Below are 25,964 nucleotides of genomic sequence, written 5' to 3' on the forward strand. Positions count from 1 at the left end.
GAGGCCAGTTGCTTCATTAGTGCTGCTGCTCTGATAAATACATTATTATTCTTTATATCCTCCCTACTAATTACCAGAAGCACCAATTGATTTATGACTATGTAAAAAACGGGCATTAACATGCATTATCTAAGACAGGTAACATTTCTCAGATACATTGTTGGCAGAATTTCAGATGGTGGAAGCAGACAGGAGTGAGGCAGTTTAGCTGGTTGAGTGATGTTGCTGTAACAACCTTGCACTCAACATCAGTAATTTCAAAGACCTCAGGAAGGGGGAAGTTGATGGAACACACACCAGTCCTCATTGAGGGATCAGTAGTGGAAAAGGTGAGCAGTTTCAAGTTCCCGGGTGTCAACATCTCTGCAGATCTATCCTGGGCCTAAGATATTGATGCAATTCCAAAGAAGGTGTGACAGTGGCTAAATTCATTAGAAGTTTGAGGAGACTGTATGTCAGCAAATATTCGCAAATTTCTACAGATATACCATGGAGAGCATTCTAACTGGTTGCATAACCATCTGGTATGAATAGGCCACTAGCACAGGATCGGAAAAAGCTCCAGAAAGTTGCAAATGTAGCTCACTTTATAATGGGCGCTAGCCTCCCCAGCATCGAAGACATCTTCAAAAAGCGACGCCTCAAAAAGGTGGCATCTGTCATTAAGGCCCCCATCACCCTCATATCTTTGCTACCATCAAGGAGGGGAGGTACAGAAGCCCGAAACACATACTCAGTGTTTTAGGACCAGCTTCGTACCTACTGCCATCTTTTTTCTTGCTCATTTTGCACTACTTATTGTATATATATATATATACATAATTGTAATTTAGTTTTTAAAAATTATATTGCAATATAATGTTACCACAAAACAACATACAGTACTTCACGGCATATGCACTGGTATTAAACCTGATTCTGATATTTGAAAGCATACTCTTGTTTAAACTTGGATTTTCATTGCTTGTGAATCCAGTTAACACAGTGGATGCCAGTTAATTGGGCCATCAACTAATCAGGGTAGTCGCTTATTTGGGACAACTCTTAAAGAACAAGAACTAATCAAAAACATTGCCAGGATTCTCTTTGTTTGTTTGGAACACTATGCCGCTTAATTGGGGCAGGAGACTGTTGCCCAACAGGTTCCAACTAGAATTAGTCACGTGTACTTGTGTGGCTGTTAGACGCTTCACCGCATTTAAATTTTTAAATAGCATTAGTTGCATGCACTTGCGTCCAAGAAGCAGCAATTTTTTTTGTCACTGATGGTTGCCAAGAAATAAGGTGTAAGACAATTACAAACTGTTTTGCTCACTGTGATTCCAAGCCTTCAGGCTTGGGGATGCCAGAAAAGGCCAGAACTGAAAATGAAATAATTTCACAACGACAACAGTTTTTGAAGGTATCGACAATCACCTTGAATATTGCAATGAAAATGAAGATTTGGAGGATGCAATCGTCAATAGCATCATATGAAGGCAGTCCATTATTTGTGCTAGATGTCTGCACTGATTTTGTTCATTGCATACACTGGATGAATTTCTCTGTTGATAACTGTTAGGAACTAAAACACAGTTGTAAAGTACTGTAGCAATATTGGTAGTGTTCTAATTTGTTCTGTATTTCATTGAAATACGTAATTTATTATAGTTTGTCTCTTTTATATCTTCTAACCATTTCCATGAAACTTCAACTAATTGGGGTAGTGCTTAATTAGGACAAAATGGCTGGTCCCAATGTATCCCAATTAACTGGAATGTGTACATCAGAGATAAGTTAAAATAAGAAGGGTTTTGGTAGAATTAAATTCAAAAGCAAACCATTTTAGTGATATGGGATCTCCAAAGCATTCTGTCAAAGTCAAGTAGGGTTTAAGATGTGGATCCACACTCCTTGTTAAATTCTTGCCACCTTGCTTTCTGCTATTACTTTTTTTAACTGTTCCAATGGCATATCGCAAATTGTATAATTTCTCTCTCAAAATAAGAAATGATTTTCCAGGATACTTGCTCCATCAACATATCTAAAACAGATATCGCTTCTTAGAAATATTTGAAACCACACTCCTGTGTAAAGTGAAATGCCCATTACATATGTATCTTTTTAGATTATGAGGACACTCAGTCCTCGTTTATTGTCATTTAGAAATGCATGCATTAAAAAATGATACAACGTTCCTCCAGAATGATATCACAAGAAAACACAGGATAAACCAAGACTAAAACTGAAAAGAAATACATAATTGTAACATATAGTTACAACAGTGCAAAGCAATACCATAATTTGATAAAGAGCAGACCATGGGCACGGTAAAAAAGAAGTCTCAAAGTCCCGATAGACTCATCATCTCACACAGGTGGCAGAAGGGAGGAACTCTCCCCGCCATGAACCTCCAAGAGCCGCTAACTTGCCGATGCAGCACCATTGGAAGCACCCGGCCGCAGCGGACTCTGAGTCCATCCGAAAACTTCGAGCCTCCGACCAGCCCCTCCAACACAGCCTCTTTGAGCACTATCCTCTGCTGAGCGCTTCGACCCTGCCCTGGCCATCGAGCGATAAGCAAAGCCAAGGACTCGGGGCCTTCTCCTCCGGAGATTCTGGACCACACAGTAGCAGCAGCAGCGAAGCAGGCATTTCAGAAGTTTCACCAGATGTTCCTCCGTGCTCTCACATCTGTCTCCATCAAATCAGGATTGCGCACAGCACCCTACTTGACAAATAACAGACATCACCACCAGAGTCTTCTCCTCCTGTATTTTCTGGCAAGAGAAGGAAATAACTGAATCAGCCACCAATTTTCAAAACCCATCCTTAACTTTCTCTCATTTGGCAAGCGAAGAACTGCAGATGGTTTGAAATCTAAATTAATTTAGAAACTGTTCATAATATTCAGATTGGGCAGCACCTGTGCACAGAGAAAGTCTGCATAAGTTCTTCAGGCTGATGACTTTTCATCAGAACTGAGCCAAAATAAACCAATTCCAAAGGCTGATGTGCTGGATTGTAATAATAGAGCTACCAGGATGACCATGACAACTAACTTCACAACTGTCTGTAAACATACAGAAAGTACATAATGGTAGCAGTTTCCCTCATCCCGATTTCTTGGCGTGAGTCCACTTGATTGTGGCCTACCACAGCATAGAAAGCAGTGGATGCATTCAAGGTCCATCAAAAAACATAAAGGTCTTGTTGGAATTGTAGATATTGTTTTCCTCTTGAACTCAGACAGTGCAGTATCGCAACTATGAATAACTAAAAATAAATATCTAGGTATCTACTGATGAAAAGTCTTTGACATAAAATATGAATTTTGCTTCTCTTTTCGTAGATTCTGCCTGATCTGAGTAGGTAGCACAGCAGTTAACATAATGTTTTCACAGTGCCAGCTACCAGTCAATCAAGATACAATTTCTACTGCTGTCTGTAAGGAGTTTGTATAGTCTTCCCAGTGCTCTGGTTTCTCTTACATTCCAAAAAGTTTGAACGGTGAGGGGTACTGAGTTGTGGGCATGCTATTATTGGCATTGGAAGTGCGATGACACTTGCTCGCTGCCCAGAACAATCCTTGCTGGTTTGATGCAAAGGATGCATTTCATTGTATGTTTTGATGTACATGTGACAAATAAAGCTAATCTTTCTTATCCATTTTCTGTTTTATTTTATTTCAGAGTTCCAGCATCTGAAGACTGGTTTCCCACATATATCATTTTTATTTTAAAAGAATGAAGAGAGTAAAGAACATAATGGATAATTACTCTAATGAGATGGATCTCAAGATGCTAATAGGTAGCAAAGGAGAAGATTGTTGGGTCCTAAGTGACATTTTTTTCCACATTTTTGGCCACAGAAGAAATGGATGACTGGAGGATAGCAAATAGTGTTCCATTATTCAACAAGGAGTAACAAATATAACTACAGACCAATGAGTCTTGCATCAATGCTAGGGTAATTGTTCAAAGTAAATGCATTATCAAAGTACGTATATGTCACCATATACTACCCTGAGATTTATTTTCTTGCAGGCATTGTGAGAAATACAAAAGAATTTATGAGAACTATGCATAAACAAAGACTGACAAGCAACCAATGTGCAAAAGAAGACAAATTTTGCAAAAAAAAATACTGAGAACTTGAGCTGTAGAGTCCTTGAAAGTGAGTCTGTCGGTTGTGGAATCAGTTCAGAGTTGGAGGTGGATGAAGTTATCCACGCTGGTTCAGGAACCTGATGGTGACAGGGTTCTTGAACCTGGTGATGTTGGACCTGAGGCTCCTGCACTTCCTGCCTGATGCTAGTAGTGAGAAGTGAGCATGGCTTCAATGGTGAGGATCCTTGAAGCAAAAATGCCAAGGGACAGAATTTTTCTTCACTCTCAGGTGTATTCAGCATGACATTGTTGGTGCGAAAACCTGTTTCACATATTTGATTACGTTCTATTAAGTACCTAAACATGCTGATGAGTGGAGTGTGGTATATGCTGCCAACACGGACATGAATAAGGCCTTTCCTGAGGTCTCTTGTGTCCAGAGGTTAGAGCTCCTAGGGACATGGGATAAACTAGCTACTGGTAGTGGGGGACAGGAGTGTGGAGGTAGAGGATTGCTTCTCTTTTGAAATCCGTAACCAGTGGTGCATCACAAAGATTTGTGCTGAGACCATTGATGTTTGTGATGTGCATTAACTACTTGGTTGTGAATATAAAAGTTCTGATCCTCAAGGTTGTCCTTAAGATTGTCATAGCCTGGGGAGATAGTGGGGATATGGTCCCACTGCCTATTAAATGCCCCCAATGGTGTGCATCTCAAATAGACTGACAATTGAGTCTAGCCCCTGACCTTCACATGTAGCTTAGCTACTAAGCCTGGCAGAACCATTTCTACTGACAAGGGAAGGGGCAAAGGCAGGGGGAATTCCCAAAGAAAAATACTCCTTAGCTTTTTTTCTCCAGTCCTACTGAAGGGCTTTGGCCTGAAACATCGACTCTTTTTTTTCTAGAAGCTGCCTGGCCTGCTGAGTTCCTCCAGCATTTTGTGTGTGTTGCTTGGATTTCCAGCATCTGCGGATTTTCTTTTGTTAAAGATGACGATGGTCTTAGCTATCAGTTGGGGGGGGCAGGATGGGGGAGGTCACCTGAAGGCGGGGTGGGGGGGGAGGTTCAGAGCTGCAGTGGGGATGGAATTGCCAAATAAAAAAAATAAAATTCTGCAGCACCTCTGGAGCACTGCTGATCACAGTTGCTCCTCAGGTAAGAAGTAAACAACATGACTGTCAGAAAGCCTTGGGACAATTAGTGAAAACATTTACACCTAATTCATTAATTGTCTCCTTTCTGAATTGTGGAATTCACCTCTATACTCTGATTAACGCTCATTTCATCAGATCCTCTTGTTCTTGTTCCCAGGTTCCCTTCTGAAGTATTGTTCTGCAGTTAAAGTCTATGTGTTTCAGAGTCAGTTCTGCCATGTTTCAGTTGCAGATATCATGAGTAAAATTCCATTCTTCACCTCTTTAAACTAGCTACTCTCAGTTTCCATTTTTATTGCCATTATACTGTGGAATGTTACTTAGATTGGGAAATAATATGACATAGATTGGGAATTTATCAAGGAATCGAGGAAGGCTATTTCACACTAATGACCTACCATGTATTAGTAATATTTCTCAGCCCACGGAAATATGTTGAGACTGGAATAGGTACGGACATCTTCAAGCTCAAAAAAGCAACTCTTAACCAAACTATTGAATTTGCATCCTTATTTATGTTATCTAAATTTCCCTTGAATAATTATATTTGAACTGCACTGAAGATCACGTTGGATTATTAGTGGGACCTTTCACATGAAAAGGGATTTTATCACTATGCAAGCACCAAATTCTACCATTCCCCCAGTAAGACCGCTTTTAGCAGCAGCAGAAGGGAACAAACTATTCAAGCAAGCAACTTATCAGGGGCATTGAAGCAGATACGGTGCCTCCACTAGATTGTAATGCACTTCTGTCACAGTGTGTCTTTGGATGACTCATACTCATTGTAATGACATAAATTTGGCCTTCAGTTGCCATTCATGGACAAGGTGCTTCCCATTCCCAAATGGAGATTAGCTCTGGAAGGATGCAAACATAATTTTTCCAATTATTCCAATATGCTTCGTCCTAAGAGTTCCTTCCACATATTTGCACTAATCAGCAGGGAGTTTAGAGTTAACTACATAATTAAAATTGGAGACCAGAATTAGCTTATGGTGACAAATAAGGCGGGAGAAGAGAGAAGCAGCGCGCTGCATGTGTGCAGCCCTCCGGTGAAAAATGATATCGTATCCGTTAAATAGGGGCCGTGGACAATTCTGATTTGATGGAGATGGACGTGAAAGCACAGAGGAACATCTGAAAAAATTTCTGAAACGCTCGTTCACTGCTGTTGTTACTGCACGGTTAGGAATCTTTCAGAGGGAAGGCCTCAAAATCCCTGGCTTTGCCTGCTGTTGGCGACCGAGATGGAGGTCGAATCGTTCGGATAGAGATGGCGCTCAGTACTCAGTGTCGGATAGCTGATCAGAGCTCAAAGTTTTCGGATGACTCAGAGTCGGGCCGTGGTCAGGTATGGCAGGGAGAGTATTTCTTCCTTCTCCCGTCTGCATGAGATGTGAGACATTTGAGAGACTTTGAACTTTTACTGTGCTAATGGACTTCTTCATCAAGTTATAGTATTGTTGCTCTGTTGTAACTATATGTTATAATTATGTGGTTTCCGTAGTTTTTTTTCAGTCTCGGTCTGTCCTGTGCTTTGTGATATCACACCGGAGGAAATAATGTATCATTTCTTAATGCATGCATTACTAAATGACAATAAAAGGGGACTGTGTGTCTTCATAATCAAAATACACCAGCAAACAATAGCTCTGACAAAACATCCAGGTGTTGAAACGTTAAGTTTCTTTCCACAAATGCAGCCTGATCTGATGAGTGTTTTCGAGGATTCTTGGTTTTCTTACCAAAAACTCATTCGGTTCTCTGCTGTTCCTTTGGATGGGAAATCCTCTACCCTTACCAGGTCAAATATCCACCACAGTGATGCGGATGTCCCTTAACTTTTGAACTGGCTGATTAATTCAGGGCAATGAAATGCTGGCCTTGTCGTAGGTGGCGATAAATAATCTCTTCACGTAAAACTATTTCAAAGCTGTTTAAAAGTCTCTTTATAGTTTATATCATGGCTCTGCTGAGAATTATATTCAGTTATTAGCTGTTGTGTCTTTATTTCAACCTGTGAAGGACGTCCACTTCAGTTACATTTTACCTAGATAAATTCCGACTTTTCATTGCTTTTTCTCCTTGCCAACAGTTCGCTGAAATATTTAATGATATATTATTTGTTATCCTCTTCCTCTTTTGCTACTTGAAGCAAAACTTCAAGACGAACTACATAGGGAGAGATTAAATTATGCGAATTAAATACAAATTATGTTAATTACGTCAATGCAATGTATCCAGCATTCCTTTCTGCCGCATTGACTGCTGGGACAGAGTCTAGATCCAGAATGGCGGCTGCAGGCGTATCAACACAAGTGAGCACAACGACATCGTCGGCGGCAGCGCCGGCACCTCCGGGAATGAGTTCAGGAGGTCCTACTCTAACCGGGACGCTCAATAAGAAGAAGAAACCGTTCCTCGGCATGCCGGCTCCGCTGGGCTATGTGCCCGGTTTAGGCAGAGGGTGAGTTCCGTCCCCAGTGCTTGCTTGCTTTGGTTCGAAGTGGCGCCGAGGGGAGCCAAGCACAAACGGGCCTAGGGCATCGTGTAGGTAGATGGATAGCCGCCGGATCCTCTAGTGACTCAAAGAGCGTTGCAGGAACTTGACAGGTTAGGCGGCATTAATGGAGGGGAATGGGTGGTCAGCGTTTCACGTTTCACTGGCTTAGTGTGTTTCTTAAGATTCTAGCATTTGCAGTCTCTTGTGTCAACATATCTTCCAATGTGACTTGCAACGAACGCAACATTTTGTACGTATTAAAACAACCATTATTTGTGCAAAAGCGTTAATTTCGGGCTGTGTCTTCCCTAATATCCACTCACTAAGATTTTGGCTAATACACAGCTGTCAGCTTACTGAGGTGTTTTGTCCAATTTGACTGTTCATACAGGACCTTGATGGGGATGTTGCTGTTAAAAGCATTTTGCACATATTCTAAATACATTTGGACATATTCTTCAATCTTTTTCTTTGTCTGCTTGGTAATCTCTTACTATTGACGGAGCTTGGGACAGAGCAAGTCTTTTGGGCACGTAGATGGTGTAATCTGTCCAATGTAGCCAGCTGAGATTAATTTAAGCTCAGTGTTGGAGATGTTAGGCTAGGAAATAATGCTGAGTTTGGCTTGCTTGTCTTTCCAGTGAATTGGGAGAAGAATTTTGAAGAGATAATTCTCCCCCCCCCCCACCCCCCATTGCCCAAAGCTTCCATGTGTCAGAAGCACTGAGGTTGGGCTGCTTTTACTGCAGTTTGGTCAACATAGAATTTTGTGCCAGGCTTTTAGTCTTGATCTTGAAATATACCATTTTTTTCAGTCAGCAGATGGCTATAGTGAATTTCATCATTGATGTTTGTCTTTGGTGAGGAGTGGTTTACAAGATACAGGAGCTGTCCATATCTTCCAGCGTCTCACTGTGAACAACTTTTGTTGGAGGAATGTGTGTTGCAGAAGGGGCAGGATGGTCAAAGAAAATAACCTTGTCGATGTTAAGTGCTTCAGGCAAACTCTTTAAACTTGATACTCTCTACATTATACATGAATAGTTTACCATCCTAAATACTTCTGAAATAGTATAGCAAGTTAGTTTGATTATTTAGATTCAAATGACCTTAATTCTGGAATGTAGTCATGATATATTGTGTGGTTTTTCATTCATTCTGAGCTTCCACTCTCAAAACAACATGATAAATGAGTTGCTTAACTGATGTATTAGACAGATTGCACCTCTCCCGTGTGAGAAATAGAAAGTTGCTACTTAAAGGTGTAGAGACAATATGTTGTCCACCTAAACTGACAGCTGGCTTGAATTGAACAAGGATATTTAAGTCAGAATGTGTAGCATGGACACTTCTGTTTGTACTTGCACATTCCACGGCAGTGGCATTCTTTGACACATCCTGTTTGTTGGTGCTTCCAATCTCAGGGAGGGGACCCGATTGATGGGTGGGATGTCTTAAAAAGGATACCTGTTTGTGGTGGCGTGTGCTCTGTGCTGGCTTAGTGGAAGAGCTCATTTTGGGGGATGGGGAAGAGTGCTGGTTTCTGGAAAATGGTTAGTAGCTTATTTTGTTGCACCATGTCATTGTGACCTTATTGTAATGAATGTATTTGTGGATATTTGTGAAGAAGGATGTGAAATCCTGTGTTTTGTTTTTTGTGTAATTGTTCAGGCTCATGGTAACAACACTTACCACACCTCCCTCTCCCTCTTCATTCACACCAAAATGAGCCTTTAAGTAAAAATCTCCTACTCTAGGAGAAAAGGGATAGGTCATTCTTTGGAATGCAGGGGGAGTTTCTGGATTTCAGTTTGCTGTTCAGCACTACTGTCCCAGGAACCTTGGTGAACCTTGGTCTAAATATACTCTGCAACTGGGTGTTGGACTTTAATCAACAGACCTCAGATAGTCAGGGTGCAAAACGCTTTTCCATCCTCATCATCCTGAACACTAACCCCCACCCTTGGGCTGTGTGCTGAGCTCATTGCCGTAAACTCTGCTCGTATGCGACTGCATGACCAATCACCCGAGCAATCGCATTATCAAGGTTTGCCGATGATACGGCAGTGGTGGGGCTTGTCACCAGTGACGATCAGACAGCCTATAGAGAAGAGATGGAAGAGCTTCAGGCCTGGTGCCAGGCAAATAATCTCTTCCTTAGTGTCAACAAGACAAAGGATATGGTTATCCACTTCACACCACTCATACTCCCCTCCCCCCCACCCCCTTTACGTTGGCAGCATAACAGTGGAAGCTGCAAGCAGTTTCAAACTCCTGGGAGTGCACATCACACACAACCTGTCAAGATCCCAGAACACATCTGACACAGTTAAGAAAGCTCGCCAATGCCTTTGCTTTCTGAGGAGGCTGAAGAGAGCTGGACTTTGCACATCCATACTCGCATCATTATACAAATGTACAGTTGTGAGCTTCCTAATAAGCTGTATCACTGCTTGGTTTGGAAACTGCACTGCGGCAGACAAGATGGCTCTAGAACAGGTAGTCAAAACTGCCCAACTCATCACTGGCGCTAGCCTACCCACCATCAAGGACATGTGTACAGAAGGTGCTGGAAGAGGGCCAATAACATCATGAAGGATCCCACATATCCTACTCACAGATTGTTTGTCAAACTCCCAACAGGGAGGAGGCTATGTAGCATATACACATCCTGGCCAGAATCAAAAACAGTTACTTTCCCCAAGCAGTAAGGCTGATCAAAATCTCCACCCACAAAATGCACCACTGCTTTATTATTACTAGCATCACTTTATGGACATACAATCAATCTATGTATAGAAGATATCTTGTATGTATGTATATATGTGTGTGTGTGTGTATATATATATATATATATATATATATATATATACACACACGCATATCTTTTATCTTTTGTGGGTTTTTTTGTGCCACATCAGATCCAGAGTAACAATTATTTTGTTCTCCTTACATTTGAGAACAGGAAATGATATTAAACAATCTTGAATCTTAAAATGAACAAGTCCTTGTGTAGTGGGGCAGGATAATCAAAGGTGACACAGAAGCTTTTTACCGGTGGTTGGCAGCAGAGCACTGAAATGTTGCTGTTGGATGAACAATTTGAAGTTTGTTGTTTTTTATGAATAACGCTTTAATACTTCCATTTTCATTCAAGAGCAACTTAAACATGAAACAGCCTGTTTCATTACTTTCCTGTTGAAATACACCTGTATTTAGTGGTATGAGAACAAACTCTAATAGGCCTAGGGTGATATAAACTGAATCTTGTGTACTAATAGGAATCTCAGGACTTTTTGGGGAAACATATCAATGAGAAGTATAATATAAATTTTAGTTTGATTTTTTTTACACCTTTTCAGGAATTTGTGGAATGGTATGTTCATACAATAAGCTTAAATTGGCCTTTTGTTCTGTGTACATTGTTGGGGTCTGACTGAACTGGAGGTTGACCAACACTAACAGCAGTTTCTGATGCTCAACTTCATTTCCAGCACAATACTAAACTAACATTAAAATATGTAGTGTGACTTGTAAGTGTAGTTTCCTTTCTTCTCATTTTAGAGCCTTGATCATGTATGGTTAAAAGGTGATTTCTTTCCTTTGCAGTGCTAACAGTTTTCATGAACTGAGGAGGCAGTCCTATGCAGGGTCCTGTTAGCAAATTCCAGACAAATCCAGGAGTGTAACAAGGATACTTGCAGCCTGGAATTGACACAATATCAGAAATAAGTAGTCAATATGGCATAATAGTTGTGATTTAATCAAAATGGGTCAAAATAAACTGCTTTGTTTAAACAATACATGTCAAAGTTGCTGGTGAATGCAGCAGGCCAGGCAGCATCTCTAGGAAGAGGTACAGTCGACGTTTCGGGCCGAGACCCTTTGTCAGGACTAACTGAAGGAAGAGCTAGTAAGAGATTAGAAAGTGGGAGTGGAGGGGGAGATCCAAAATGATAGGAGAAGACAGGAGGGGGAGGGATGGAGCCAAGAGCTGGACAGTTGATTGGCAAAAGGGATATGAGAGGATCATGGGACAGGTGGCCCAGGGAGAAAGAAAAGGGTGGGGGGGGGGAGAACCCAGAGGATGGGCAAGGGGTATAGTGAGAGGGACAGAGGGAGAAAAAGGAGAGAGAGGAAAAAGAAAAAGAATGTGTGTATATAAATAAATAACGGATGGGGTACGAGGGGCAGGTGGGGCATTAGCAGAAGTTTGAGAAGTCAGTGTTCATGCCATCAGGTTGGAGGCTACCCAGACGGAATATAAGGTGTTCCTCCTCCAACCTGAGTGTGGCTTCATCTTTACAGTAGAGGAGGCCGTGGATAGACATATCAGAATGGGAATGGGATGTGGAATTAAAATGTGTGGCCACTGGGAGATCCTGCTTTCTCTGGCAGACAGAGCGTAGGTGTTCAGCGAAACGATCTCCCAGTCTGCGTTGGGTCTTGGCCACATCAGGAGCACTGGACGCAGTATATCACCCCAGCCAACTCATAGGTGAAGTGTCGTCTCACCTGGAAGGACTGTCTGGGGCCCTGAATGGTGGTAAGGGAGGAAGTGTAAGGGCATGTGTAGCACTTGTTCCGCTTACAAGGATAAGTGCCAGGAGGGAGATCAGTGGGGAGGGATGGGGGGGACAAATGGACAAGGGAGTCGCATAGGGAGCGATCCCTGCGGAAAGCGGGGGGGGGGGGGGGAGACGTGCTTAGTGGTGAGATCCTGTTGGAGGTGGCAGAAGTTATGCAGAATAATATGTTGGACCCGGAGGCTGTTGGGGTGGTAGGTGAGGACAAGGGGAACCCTATTCCTAGTGGGCTGGTGGGAGGATGGAGTGAGAGCAGATGTGCGTGAAATGGGGAAGGTGCGTTTGAGAACAGAGTTGATGGTGGAGGAAGGGAAGCCCCTTTCTTTAAAAAAGGAGGACATCTCCCTCGTCCTGGAATGAAAAGCCTCATCCTGAGAGCAGATGCGGCGGAGACGGAGGAATTGCGAGAAGGGGATGGCATTTTTGCAAGAGACAGGGTGAGAAGAGGAATAGTCCAGATAGCTGTGAGAGTCAGTAGGCTTATAGTAGACATCAGTGGATAAGCTGTCTCCAGAGATAGAGACAGAAAGATCTAGAAAGGGGAGGGAGGTGTCGGAAATGGACCAGGTAAACTTGAGGGCAGGGTGAAAGTTGGAGGCAAAGTTAATGAAGTCAATGAGCTCAGCATGCGTGCAGGAAGCAGCGCCAATGCAGTCATCGATGTAGCGAAGGAAAAGTGGGGGACAGATACCAGAATAGGTTTGGAACATAGAGCCAACAAAACCAACAAAAAGGCAGGCATAGCTAGGATCCATACGGGTGCCCATAGCTACACCTTTAGTTTGGAGGATGTGGGAGGAGCCAAAGGAGAAATTAATAAGAGTAAGGACTAATTCCGCTATACGGAGCAGAGTGGTGGTGGAGGGCAGCTGGTTAGGTCTGGAGTCCAAAAAGAAGCGTAGAGCTTTGAGACCTTCCTGATGGGGGATGGAAATGTATAGGGACTGGACATCCATGGTGAAAATAAAGCGTTGGGGGCCAGAGAACTTAAAATCATCGAAAAGTTTAAGAGCGTGAGAAGTGCACGAATATAGGTAGGAAGGGATTGAACAAGGGGGATAAAACCGTGTCGAGGTATGCAGAAATGAGTTCGGTGGGGCAGGAACAAGCTGAGACAATAGGTCTGCCAGGACAGGCAGGTTTGTGGATCTTGGGTAGGAGGTAGAAACAGGAAGTGCGGGGTGTGGGAACTATAAGGTTGGTAGCAGTGCATGGGAGATCCCCTGAGCGGCTAAAGTCAGTGATGGTGTCGGAGACAATGGCCTGGTGCTCCTTAGTGGGGTCACGATTGAGGGATAAATAAGAGGAGGTATCCGTGAGTTGTTGCTGTGCCTTGGCAAGGTAGAGGTCAGTACGCCAGACTACAACAGCGCCCCCCCCCCCCTTATCGGCGGGTTTAATAGTAGGTTAGGATTAGTGCGAAGGGAGTGGAGAGCAGAGCGTTTGGAAGGAGTGAGGTTGGAATGGGGACAAGGTGCGGTGAAGTCGAGACAGTTGATCTCCCGTCGGCAGTTAACAATAAAGAGATCCAGAGCAGGCAGAAGACTAGAATGGGGTGTCCATGAAGAGGAAGAGGGTTGAAGATGGGAGAAGGGGTCATCGGTGGGGGTGGAGGAGTCCTTGCCGAAGAAGTAGGCTCGGAGATGGAACCAGCGGAAGAAGAGTTCAGCGCCATGGCGTACACAGAGCTCGCTGAGGTGTGGGCGAAGGGGGACAAAGGTGAGGCCCTTACTGAGGACGGAGCGCTGTGCCTCAGAGAGTTGAAGGTCAGAGGGGATGGTAAAGACCCGGCACAGATGAGAGCTGGGATCAGAGGGGGGAGGGTGGGGGTGTCAGTGGAGAAGGGAGGGTTGGGGTGAGAGGAAGATGGAGCCTCCGGGGCCCAGGAGCTGACGGTGGGATCTGAGGGAGACTGGGTTGCAGAGTGGTGGTGGGGGAAGAGGAGACGGGAGTCACAATAGCAGCACATAGAGACCCGGCCTGGAGTTTTTGAATTTCCGGCATCTGCAGATTTCTTCGTGTTTGTGCTTTGTTTAAAGTATATTTCTCATAATTGGAGTAAAAGACTGAGTGGTTGATGCATGGTGATCTAATTTGAACTGACTTTATTAACTGCAGTGAAGTGTAGATCATAAATTAAATCATCTTGTGTGCAAATATATTAAGTTTTTTTTTAAAAAGGGCCATGAGCTAGTTGAAATTCAGATAATGGTTTGATGTGGTTTACAGTGTCCAGTTGACATCACTGCTCTTTAATCACTCATTTCTCCACCATTCTGTATTTATATTACGCTTTCAGAATTATGCGATCCCACTTAAGCCTCAATTATTTGATTCCATATTTAGAATTACTTCTTTCAAACATTACTGATACCTGTAATCCTTTCTAGCTTGGGTACTCACTGCTGCTATCTTTGAGGATTGCCTTGCCCTGTAGACTCAAATAATATTGATTGGAAGTAGAACGTTGATAAAGACAAAAAGACTTTTACTTTAGTATTGCCTGATCAGTCATTGGGATACTTGATTTAAACCCCCCCCCTTTGAAAATGATAATATTACTTTTGTTTCTGGGTTTCCTGGCTCTGCAGTTAATTAGTTGATAATGTCTAGTTTCTTTGGGGTGTAAGCACTTATAGTTACGTGGCATGAAATGAACAGCGCCATTCACAATGCTATGTACTTGACTGGTCCATAGTCATTCTCTGTACTAACATATATGTAGGATTAATACTACCATAGCATTTAAATGTGCTAATATAGTAGTATGTTTATACAGACTGATAAAATCCTTTTATGAAATAGTTACTTCACATTTTGTTTTCTGAATTATTTTTGTTGTACATGAGGACATCATTTGGATCACCCTCAACATTATAAATTAATGGCATTGTATCCACCTTAATGTAATCCCTATTCAGATTAGTTCTTTAACATCTTTCATGATTCTAAACCTGTGCTGTCCTTCCTCCAAGGCCTATCTATCCTTGGAGATGTCTGTATGTGGCTGAGCATTGGTGAGCGCAACTCAAGCAGTTTATTACAGCTGTGGTTAGATACCATCTGAAGCCAGTTGAAATTTAGAAATTCATTGAAGTTGAAGCATTTTTGTTCTTTAAATTTTTTTTATTATATTGTACATAAGTAAAAATAGCATGAGCTGTAATGATCCCTTCCAAAAGAAAATATATAAAATGTTGTTAATTTAGTGAGTGGTCATATAGTTATCATTCTTGGACCAGCTGAAGTATTGGAAAATATACACAGATTTAATTGATATTTGTATTAATAATGCTGCCACATTAGAATATTACTTAGAGATCATTGACGAGTTAAATACAGGTGAAAGAATTACTAAGAAATGGTTCAATGCTTTAAATATGGGATCTCAAAAGAGAAAAATGTGGTCCATTGAACCACCATGTGGCCAGAGCTTGTAAGTTTTACTACTTATGTAAGAGGTGTTAATAGAAAACTGAGAGCAGAAAAAAACTGCAACAACAGGAAGGATCACTTGTGGAAGAGTGATTGGACTGAGAATATTTTGTTTAAATCTATAGATCCATGTAAGCATGAAAAACGGTTGCTGGGGTACTAAAAGCTGTCAGTTTTCAGTTTGATTTTATTGCATGATGTGAAGGCTCACTCTTATTGAAAGACTGTAAATCTGAACTATATTTACTAGTATGACAGAACTTGAAAATATAGAAATATCTGTTCATGAATTTTTCAGTTTTTGTGTACATTTGCAAAGCTGAAATATAATTGAAAAGATCAAACTTCTCTCAAAAGATAAAATACTGCCCACTGATCCGAAAAGTTTGTTTGTAAAAATAGGAGCATATTGGTCATCGGCATTAATGATAAACTAAGGTTTTTATGAAGACTACTTATTGTATGCAGATAAATATCTTGTCAGTTTTCCATTTCATCCCGGGAAGAGCAATTCATGCTAACTATAACTGTAAAATAGAATACAGATATTACATAATTGCTAATTTTAAATCTTGTGCTTAATTTAGTGCGACTGGTTTCACAACACGTTCGGATATTGGACCTGCTCGAGATGCCAATGACCCAGTTGATGACCGACATGCTCCCCCTGGAAAAAGAACTGTTGGTGATCAAATGAAAAAGAATCAAGCAGATGATGACGATGAAGATTTGAATGACACAAATTATGATGAGGTAATTAGACCATCTCTTTTCTGTAGTTTTTCTTTGCTTAAGATTACCTCTAATATACCTACCCTTTTTATGGAAAAAAAAGACCATTGAGCACAAAAAGCTGGAGTTGCAGCTTTATACAAGACTCTTCCATTTCATCTACTATTTCTCCCTTAGCATACTAGCTCGTATTGACCAAGGCAATGCCTTTATAGGGCATTTGCCAGACTGCACTTGGAGTACTGTGAGTAGTTTTGGCTCCCTTATCTAAGAAAGGATGTGCTGGCATTGGGGGGGGGGGGTGTCCATAGGAGGTTCACCAGAGTAATCCCAGGAATGAAAGGGTTAACATGTGAAGCTTTTGATGGCTTTGGGCTTGAACTTGCTGCAGTTTAGAAGAATGAGGGGAGGTATCTCAATGAAATCTATCAAATAATGAAAGGCCCTGATAGAGTGGATGTGGAAAGGGTGTTTCCTATAGTGGGAGTGTTTAGACCAGAGAACACAGACCAGAATACAAAAATATTTCTTAAGAACAGATCAGGAATTTCTTTAGCTGAAGGGTCATGAATCTTTGGAATTCATTGCTACAGATGGCTGTTGAGGCCAAGTCGTTGAGTATATTTGAACTGGAGGTTGATAGCAACATTTACTTCTCATTCCTAAATAATTTTTTTATTTTTTTTAAATTAAAATTTCATTTAGGAATGAGCAGTAAATGTTGGCCATTCTGGTAGTTAATATTTTAGTATAAGCTACACCAGTTTGGTATTATCTACAAATTTTAAAATTACTTTCTCTTTATTACTTTTTTAATGGCACGTATCTCCAGCATTAGCCATGTAACTACTAATCAAATCAAGGACTTTATGGAGACATAGGGGGCACTGAGTTTACCACCTTGAAATTATTGCAATGTTGTATTTACTGAAATGTTACTTAAATATGTCACTTTGCATTTGCTACCTAACCTACTGAGTTATTTAAGCATTTTCAATTTTTCAATCTTGCAGGATTTGTAGCATTTTGCTTTTGGTATTACTTCCACTGCATTCCTTTTAAATTTTTTCAATTATTTCTCAAGCAATTTAATATGGTTGGTGTAATGTGACCTTTTCTTTTGAAATGTGGTTCTGATACAAATCAATATTGAAAATATCTCTTAGTAAAAAAAATCCATTTAACATTGCTGTGGGTAGTTGTATTTCATTTTTTTTGTAGTAAATCAAGACTTTCAGTGTATTTTCTGGTTATCTCTGCTTGATAATTTGGTGACAGAAGTATTTTTTTTGAAGTTTAATGGATATGCTGGAAGCTTATTCTCAAGTGGGCCATATGAAAAAGATGATGAAGAGGCAGATGCAATCTATGCTGCGCTGGACAAGAGAATGGATGAAAGAAGAAAAGATAGAAGGTATGCAACTTGCATAAAGCATGCAGAACACAAGTAGGCCACTCATCCCAGCTAGTGTATTTTGGGGGATAATGGTCACTCTTCTTCATGGCAGCGTAATGCTCAGTCACCACCTTTCATGGTACTATAGTTAATTTCAGTAAATTGGGACGCATCTGTCCAACTCTTGACTCCATCCCTCCCCTTCCTGTCTTCTTCTATCATTTTGAATCTCCCCCTCCCCCTTTCACTTCCAAATCTCTTACTAACTCTTCTTTCAGTTAGTCCTGATGAAGGGTCTCTGCCTGAAACATCGACTGAAACTCTTCCAATAGATGCTGCCTGGCCTGCTGCGTTTACCAGCAACTTGGATGTGTGTTGCTTGAATTTCCAGCATCTGCAGAGTTCCTGTTGTTACGCATCTGGATTAGTACATTTTGGCCCAATTAAGTAGCTGTCCCAATAAGCCGAACTTTCATTGAAATAATTAGAACGGGTATAAAAAAAGACAAACTGCCATTTAGCTGAGTAACGAATTGTTTTTAAATTAAATACATAACAAATTAGAACAATACCGATACTCCTACAGTAGTATAAAACTGACATTTATTTTAGCTCATAGATAACAATGGGGGAATTTATCCAGTGTATGCTGTGGTGTTCTTTTGATTGACTGTAAATGAACAAAGTTAGTGCAGACACGTAGTGTAGATAATGGACTGACTTCATACAATGCTTTTGACGATTGCATTCTCTAATTCTTTATTTTCATTGCATTGTAACATTCAAGATGATTGTCAATGCCTTCAAATTCTTTGTAGTTCCAAACTTGAAGTTGTTTCATTTTCATTTCTGGCATCTCCAAGCCTGAATACTTGAAACTGCAGGGAGCAAAACAGTTCTGAATTGTCTTGCTACTTATTTTTCACCAGCTCTCAGTGACAAAAGTGACTGCTTTTTGAACACGAGCACGCTCAACTGGTGCTTTTAAAAACTTGGCTCTAAGCATGGCATAGTGTCTAATGCCACACAAGTGCACGTGACTGACATTAGTTAGAAACTATTCGTTAGCAGTTTCCAGTCCCAATTAAGGTGCATAGTGTACCAAGTAAACTAGATTAGTTTTTGTTTTCTTAAGAATTGTACCAAATAAGTGGCAGCTCTGATTAAACGATGGTCCAATTAACTGTAATCTATTGTATATTTTTAAAACACCGTGGATTCTGGTTAATTGGGAAACATTGGGACCATTACATTTTGGCCCAATTAAATAGCAGCCCTAATTAGCTGAAGTTTCATTGAAATAGTTAAAAAGTTATATTTTTAAAAAGACAAACTTGCATTTAACTGAGTAACAAATTATGCATTTAAATGAAATACAGAACAAATCAGAACACTACCAATGCTACTACAGTGCTAAATAATTGTGTATCGGTTCGACAGAGGAATTCATCCAATGTGCGCTGCTGTATATGGGGTGTCCAGAGGCGGGTAGCTGCTCTGTGAAGGGGCTTGTAATGTCCATTCTGGGGAAGTTCACTCACCTTTGGTCACCACCAGACAATCAGCTCTCACCTGTGGCTCCAAATAGTTTGCATGCAATATTGACCATACCCTGGCACACCACTTTGACAGGCGAGCCAAACCAGGTGAGGGTAGCCAGTGGGCCTCATACGCTGGTGAGATAGGGACATGCCTCTCCTAGTGTGTGAAGTCAGCTCCAGCAGACTGGGCAAATAAGATCAGCAGTGAAATCCAATGGTTACGAAGGCGGTTCTGCAACTTTTCATGGAAAGCAAAGGGCTTGATAAAGGCACAGAAGATTCATGGTTATCTACTGCAACAAAGGAAGAACCTAGCTTGTGATGACTACTCATACAAGTGGACCCGGACCTTGGAGTTTGAGAGTGGAACTGTCCCAGTGCAACGGCTTTTCCACTTTAAAAACTACTGCACAGGTGTCACTGTCATTGTCAGATACCACAGAGAACCATCATGTTTCTGGCATCTCTAAGCCTGAACACTCAAAACCACAGTGAGTAAAACAGTTCTGAATTGTCGTGCCGTTTATTTCTTGGCAACTATCGGTGTCAACAGTCACTGGTTTTTGAACACAAACACGTGCAACTGACGCTATTTTAAAACTATTCACTTTAAGTATTGTGTCATGTCTCAACAGTTACACAAGTTCACTTGAGTGACACTAATTAGAAGCTGTTCGGCAACAGTGTCCTGTCCCAGTTAAGGGCATAGTGTCCCAAATAAACAAAGGGAATCCTGACTATGTTCTTGATTAGTTGTTGTTCTTTAAGAGTTATCCCAAATAAGTGGCTGCCCTGATTAACTGGCAGACCAGTTAACCAGAAGGCACTGTACACTCTGCCATAGCCACTCTGACCTTTTGCCATTTCTCACCTGCCTATTACTTCCTCCTAGGTCCCATACTCCTTCCCTTTCCCCACTTGCCCACTCTCCTCTCCTATCAGATTCCATCTTCTCCAGCCCTTGACCTTTCCCTCCCACCTGTCTTCACCTATCACCTTCCAGCTAGCTTCTTCCCCTCCCACCACCTTTTTATTCAAGCATCTGCCCCCTTCCTCCTCAGTCCTGATGAAGGGTTTCGGCTTGAAACGTTGACAATTTACTCTTTTCCGTGGATGCTACCTGATCTGCTTTTCTCCAGCATTTTGTATGTGTTTGTTACTCTGACTTGATTACTTCCGTTTGCAACTAACTTAGCTTTCTCACCAGCCATTGTAAATATTTCTTCTAATTATTTAATAATGATGAGCATAGTAGGCTAGATGGTCTTATTTACATTGCTTCATCATTCAGTAAGATTACGATTAATTCAATGCCACTATCTCCCCATATTCCTTGACTCCCTTGTGGTCCAAATGCCTGTTGATCTCTGCCTTGAACAATTTTAATACATCTGCCTTCAAACCTCTTGGGTGGAAAATTTCTAAGATTCTTAACACTCGGTATGGCAATTCCAACTCATCTCCATGTTAAAATAGCAATTTCTTAAATTTGCTGATAGCTTCTAGTGCCTTCGTAATTAGGTATGTTCCCTGTGTCTTTGCTACTGAATTTTTCATCATTTTAAAGATCTTTATTTGCACTCCTCATCCTCTTCAAGAGCCTAATTATCTCCTCTAGATAGGTAGGACCTCTGTTCTATTGTCATCTTTGTGTGGTCTTTACATTCTTTCCGGTGCTTTTATAATGTGAAGATTCGAACTGTGCTCTAGTTGTGTTACAATCAAGAGTTTCAACTGTTAGGAATATCTGAGTTTGAAGTGTGCACTTCTAGAAATACAGCCCAATGCTTGGATGCTTTTCTTGTTCCTTTGTTTCCACTTTTATTTATTCTTATTTTCCCCAATAGTATTGATAATTTTATAACATGTAATTCATAAACCTTTAAATTAATTGGCAAAATGTGTCTGTTCTGTGAGTTTAATAATCATGTTTAGTAAACTCTTGCAGTTCTCCTTGGTATTTGCCAACACTCCTTGAGAAAAGGAGGTCTGTAAATTGGAAATCTTTTTTTTAAAGTTTTCTGAATAACAATCCCAGCAGTGACCCTTGGTGAAGTCTATTTCTGTACAGCTCATAGCCTGGTCATGGAGAGCATGCATACTCTACACAGTACCAGAGATGAGGGTCAAATGTATGTGAGACAGCAACTGGTATGCCACAATACTACCCTTCTAACTAGTAGAACATTTACTGCGACAAATTCTTTTATTGGTTGAAAGAGTTAGCATAAAGAGCCAGCACTCGTTGCCTTTTCATAATGAATGGAGTTAAAAATGCAATTAATGTCAAGTGCAGTGAGTTTCTAAAATTGAGGTTGAGATGAAGTGTCATTCTCGTGAAGCAGTGTCAAAAAGGTGCAAATCCTCCAGTAAATTGTCACAATTTGTAATTTGTGGGGTTTCTTGCAACAAGTAACTAATCTGTTTATATACTATAGTAATTGCCTGCATCTTTAACATGCCATTTTATCAGTGGATCTTACTGTAATATATTTTTAATTTACTGTTGAAACATAATATTTGCAGTAAACAACAGATTTGTATGCAACTTTATTTTTGAGCAGAAAAAGTACACTATGCATATGTTTGTCACACAACAGTAATACAACTACAATTTTTAAGAAAGGAATTTAAATTTGATATGAAATTCAGTCTTCGAGAAGTAACTCATTTTCAACTGTTCAGAGCAAGGCTGAGCATTGCATCAAGGAATGCAATTCTGTAGAGTTGGGCTTTAAGGTTATTAACTGTGGGATTGCTATAAGATATATTAAGTATATCTCATATAATCTGCATGTTTGTATTCTTCAAAAAAATGAGAAGAGGTTCTTAATTTTTGTTCATTTATCAGACTTCAGGTAACATCAGTGCTTCCTTTGAAAAGAAGCAAAAGGCTCCCAAGCAAGCAAAGATTACAATACTAATTATAGTGTAGGGGTAATTAACAGGATGTCCCTATTAATGCAAGTTCCTCATGGGAATGTCTGAATAATGTTCATAATAGAACAACTCAGTTTAGTAAAACGTTGAAACAGTGCTTCAGAGCAGCAGTACAGATAATCCTAGTACTTGGTATTTATTTTAATGCATGAGTTAAATCATTTTGTATCTGTACAATGCTTCTAAATCTAATTTAACTAAAAGCTGTAGAGTAATTTAAGACATTTGAATACACACAGCTTCTTTGAATATTATTTTGGATTTATAACTCATTTATAATGTTCCAGAGGATTCAAAATATATTTATTATCGAAGAATGTATAAATTAAACACCTTGAGATTTGTCTGCTTACAGACAACCACAAAGCAAAAACCAGAAAACCCAATTTTAAAAAGAAAGGCCAAAACCACTGTGCAGAGAGAGGAAAGAAAAACAATCATACAAAGAGTAGAAGCAAGCAACAGTATTCCGCTCCTCCGATCTGCACCTTGGAACAGCCGGTGTAAGCCCAAGCCTCAGTTTCAATAGCACAGCAGCCGGAGCAGTTCACCACTGAGTGATAAATGAATGTTGCAGGAGAATGAGCGTTATCAGCCCAACCCTCACCTCTGGTCTTGACCCTTGGGCTTTCCAGTCTATCTGGACTAGTGTTTAAATTGTCCAAGCATTGGGATTACCTCGCTCTAGGACCTGGACGGCGGTGTAGCGATACGCTTGAGCTTCCCAGCCCGAAGCCATTCTCAATCTCAACAAATCGGCTTGGTGCTTGGAGCGATCCAGCCTCTCACCCGGCTTAGGTGGACAGGCATCTAAGCTCTCCCGCATCAATTACTCTCCAAATCCATCTCCTTCTGCGACCTTGTCTTGAACACATTGCGCTTTGGCTTTGCAGTGCATCTGCACAGACAAAGCTTCAAATCAGCTTTGCCTCCGCTTACTACTTCATTGTTTGCGGTGTAAGTTTACCACAATTTTCTTCAGGAAAGATGTTATTGGTAATGTTTTTAGTCAGATTTCTAGCCTTTCCAATTATCAGTAAACTGTCGCACGCCTTCAGTTGCACCATCTTAAACTGGAAAGAGGGACTCTTACTATTCACTTTGAAGCTGGGATAATAACCTTTCAAAACATATCATCTTAATTTGAGTAGTTAGATATTAACTGAGTTTTTGAACTTGTTTTTTGAAGTTGTGGAAATAAAGTTGTATGTATTTCACTTTTTCATTGATCTGGGCAGGTATCAACACAAAGATCAGTTATGCTGGTCCTGTACAGACTCCTTTAGTCTTCATTTTCTTTGTGCCTAGAATAATCTGCTTTCCAGCCACACAGGTGGAATTTTGCTGGAGTGATTGATCCCAGAGGTGTTGAATACTTGTGGTTTGTTTAGTAATGAAAAGTACTTGGTCACACTACTGAAGCATCCAGCCTCCAGAACAGAAGGGAAATCCGGAGGTGGGGACATTATTAGTGTGCATTCAGATATTTAAAAACTTGAAACTGATATAAATAAAGTGATGTAAGTACAAGTAAAAATCATCCCTGTTCCATGGGCCAAAAATTCCTATTCAAGTGAGTTTTTGTACTACAGTAATAGATCTGGATTGGAAATGGATCGAAGTATGATTTCCCAGGCATAATATTGGCAAATATCAGTAAAACCTGGCTGTGTGCCTGATTTCCACATGGAGTCCAACAGGAGATTGTGCTTGCATTTGTAGTGCCACCTGTAATTCAGCAAATTCTGAACTTCTTGTCAGTCAATGCAAGTCCAGAACTGATGTCAGAATGAGTTGCTAAGCAGCAGAGGTTTGCTCTGGAATCACCAACTACAGGCAGGCATGAATCAGCTCTAATAGAGATTTGCTGTATATTTATCAAGCTTTGCTTTCTGTTAAGTAAAAGTTTGGCTGTGTCCTCATTCATGAATATTTTCAATGAGTATTCGGCTAAACCTACAGTACAGAATTCCAAAACCCCCTTGCAGCTGTGGGGCAGAAGTTGTTCACTGAAGTTGCTGACTCCTTATCCTTGGATAATGCCTCCTGGCTCTCGACTTGCTCTGTGGGAGGAAGGACCCTCTTGTCATCCACCTTGTCAAGCCCCCTCAGATTTTCAGTTTCAAAGAGATCATCTTTCATTCTTCTAACTGTCTGAAACAAGTGACTTAGTAAAATTTGTTCTTAATAGGATAGTGGATATCCTAGATATCAGTCAAATCACTCTTTGTTCCATGCTTGTGAAGTTAATTTGTTTGAATTTATGGCATTGCTGTCTTTGCTAATAGAATAGACATTTTCATCCAAAACGTTAACATCGACCATGTTAATATGGACCGGCATAGGAATTGGTCAGTGAATGATCAGATTTAGTTTTGCTCATGTGTTCCAAAATGGCAACTAAGGTTGCAATGCAATGGCAATGAATGTCTATATTTCTACATCATAGTTATAATATTGCAGTCCTTATTGTTAACACTGGATGTGTCTTGGCAATTATGAGAGGTTTCTTGTACAATGGGTGCAGTGTGAATTTCAGGTAAGTTTTTTTTTAATTGGATACTAAGTTTTGAACTAATTCCCTAATTACACTGGACACAAAGATTTTGCTTCCTGAGTATTTTTGTGTCTATATTAGGGATTTTGGACTGCCTAATGATGAAAATCATCATGAAATTTCCCTATCACGCACCATTTTTATGAAATGGCCCATATTTTGTTATTTCAATTCACAAATCAAGTCAGAATATTGAAGCCAAGATTAAGAAAGGCGTTTTTATTGATCCACAAATCAAGCAGGTCATCAATGACAAGCAATTTGAAGAGCTTCTGTGGGATTGGAGAAAATCACATGGAAGGCATTCAAGGATGTTGTTGAAAATTTTCTTAGCAACTACCGAGTACCAAACTACATGCAGCTGGTTGACAACATGATTCAAGCATAAAAAAACATGAAGTGCAACCTGTCACTAAAGATTCATTTTCTGTATCCTCATTTAGACTTCTTTCTTGAAAATCTTGGCACTGTAAGTGACGAGCACAGCGAAAGGTTTCACCAGGACATTGCGGTCATGGAGAAACAGTATCATGGCAACTGGAATCCATCAATGTGGCTGATTATTGTTGGGACACTTAAGTGAGAAGCCTCAGACACTGAGTGCAAATGAAAATCATCAACAAAGCATATTTTTAACTTAGTTGAATGTCCTGGCAAAGTGCCAGTACCATTATGTAATTAAATGGATTATATTCAATAAAAGTTAATTTCTTGTTTCTCTAAATTCGTAGATGATACAAATAGTCTGAAATTATATTTGTGTTCAACTTCAGGTGGGCTATCATAAATAAATTTTAAAAAGAAATGTGTTGTCCAGTGTTAGGGAAGTAGTTACTATAAATTTGTTTTAAAATCTAATGTTATGATGGGGGGTATGTATATTTTGTTTTTTTATGTTTAAAATTAATATTATTCTCCCCTCCAAGGGAGCAGCGTGAGAAGGAAGAAATTGAGAAGTATCGTATGGAACGTCCAAAAATCCAGCAACAGTTCTCTGACCTGAAGGTAATTTTGTCTTTTAGTGTA

The 25,964-nt window shown here is 40.5% G+C and overlaps 1 protein-coding gene across 1 annotated transcript in view; it reads left to right on the plus strand.

Moving 5' to 3' along the window:
• Nucleotides 1-7,526: 7,526 nt before the first annotated feature.
• prpf6 (PRP6 pre-mRNA processing factor 6 homolog (S. cerevisiae)) overlaps nucleotides 7,527-25,964 on the plus strand; it is an 86,089-nt gene continuing 67,651 nt past the window's right edge. The window contains exons 1-4 of the mRNA XM_063041376.1: nucleotides 7,527-7,715; nucleotides 16,360-16,525; nucleotides 17,800-17,918; nucleotides 25,865-25,943. Coding sequence (XP_062897446.1) covers nucleotides 7,540-7,715; nucleotides 16,360-16,525; nucleotides 17,800-17,918; nucleotides 25,865-25,943 — 540 coding nt within the window. The 5' untranslated portion in view covers nucleotides 7,527-7,539. The remainder of the gene's footprint in view (nucleotides 7,716-16,359; nucleotides 16,526-17,799; nucleotides 17,919-25,864; nucleotides 25,944-25,964) is intronic.

Source organism: Mobula hypostoma, chromosome 2 (assembly GCF_963921235.1).
Source record: "Mobula hypostoma chromosome 2, sMobHyp1.1, whole genome shotgun sequence".
In the NCBI taxonomy this organism is placed as follows: Eukaryota; Metazoa; Chordata; class Chondrichthyes; order Myliobatiformes; family Myliobatidae; genus Mobula; species Mobula hypostoma.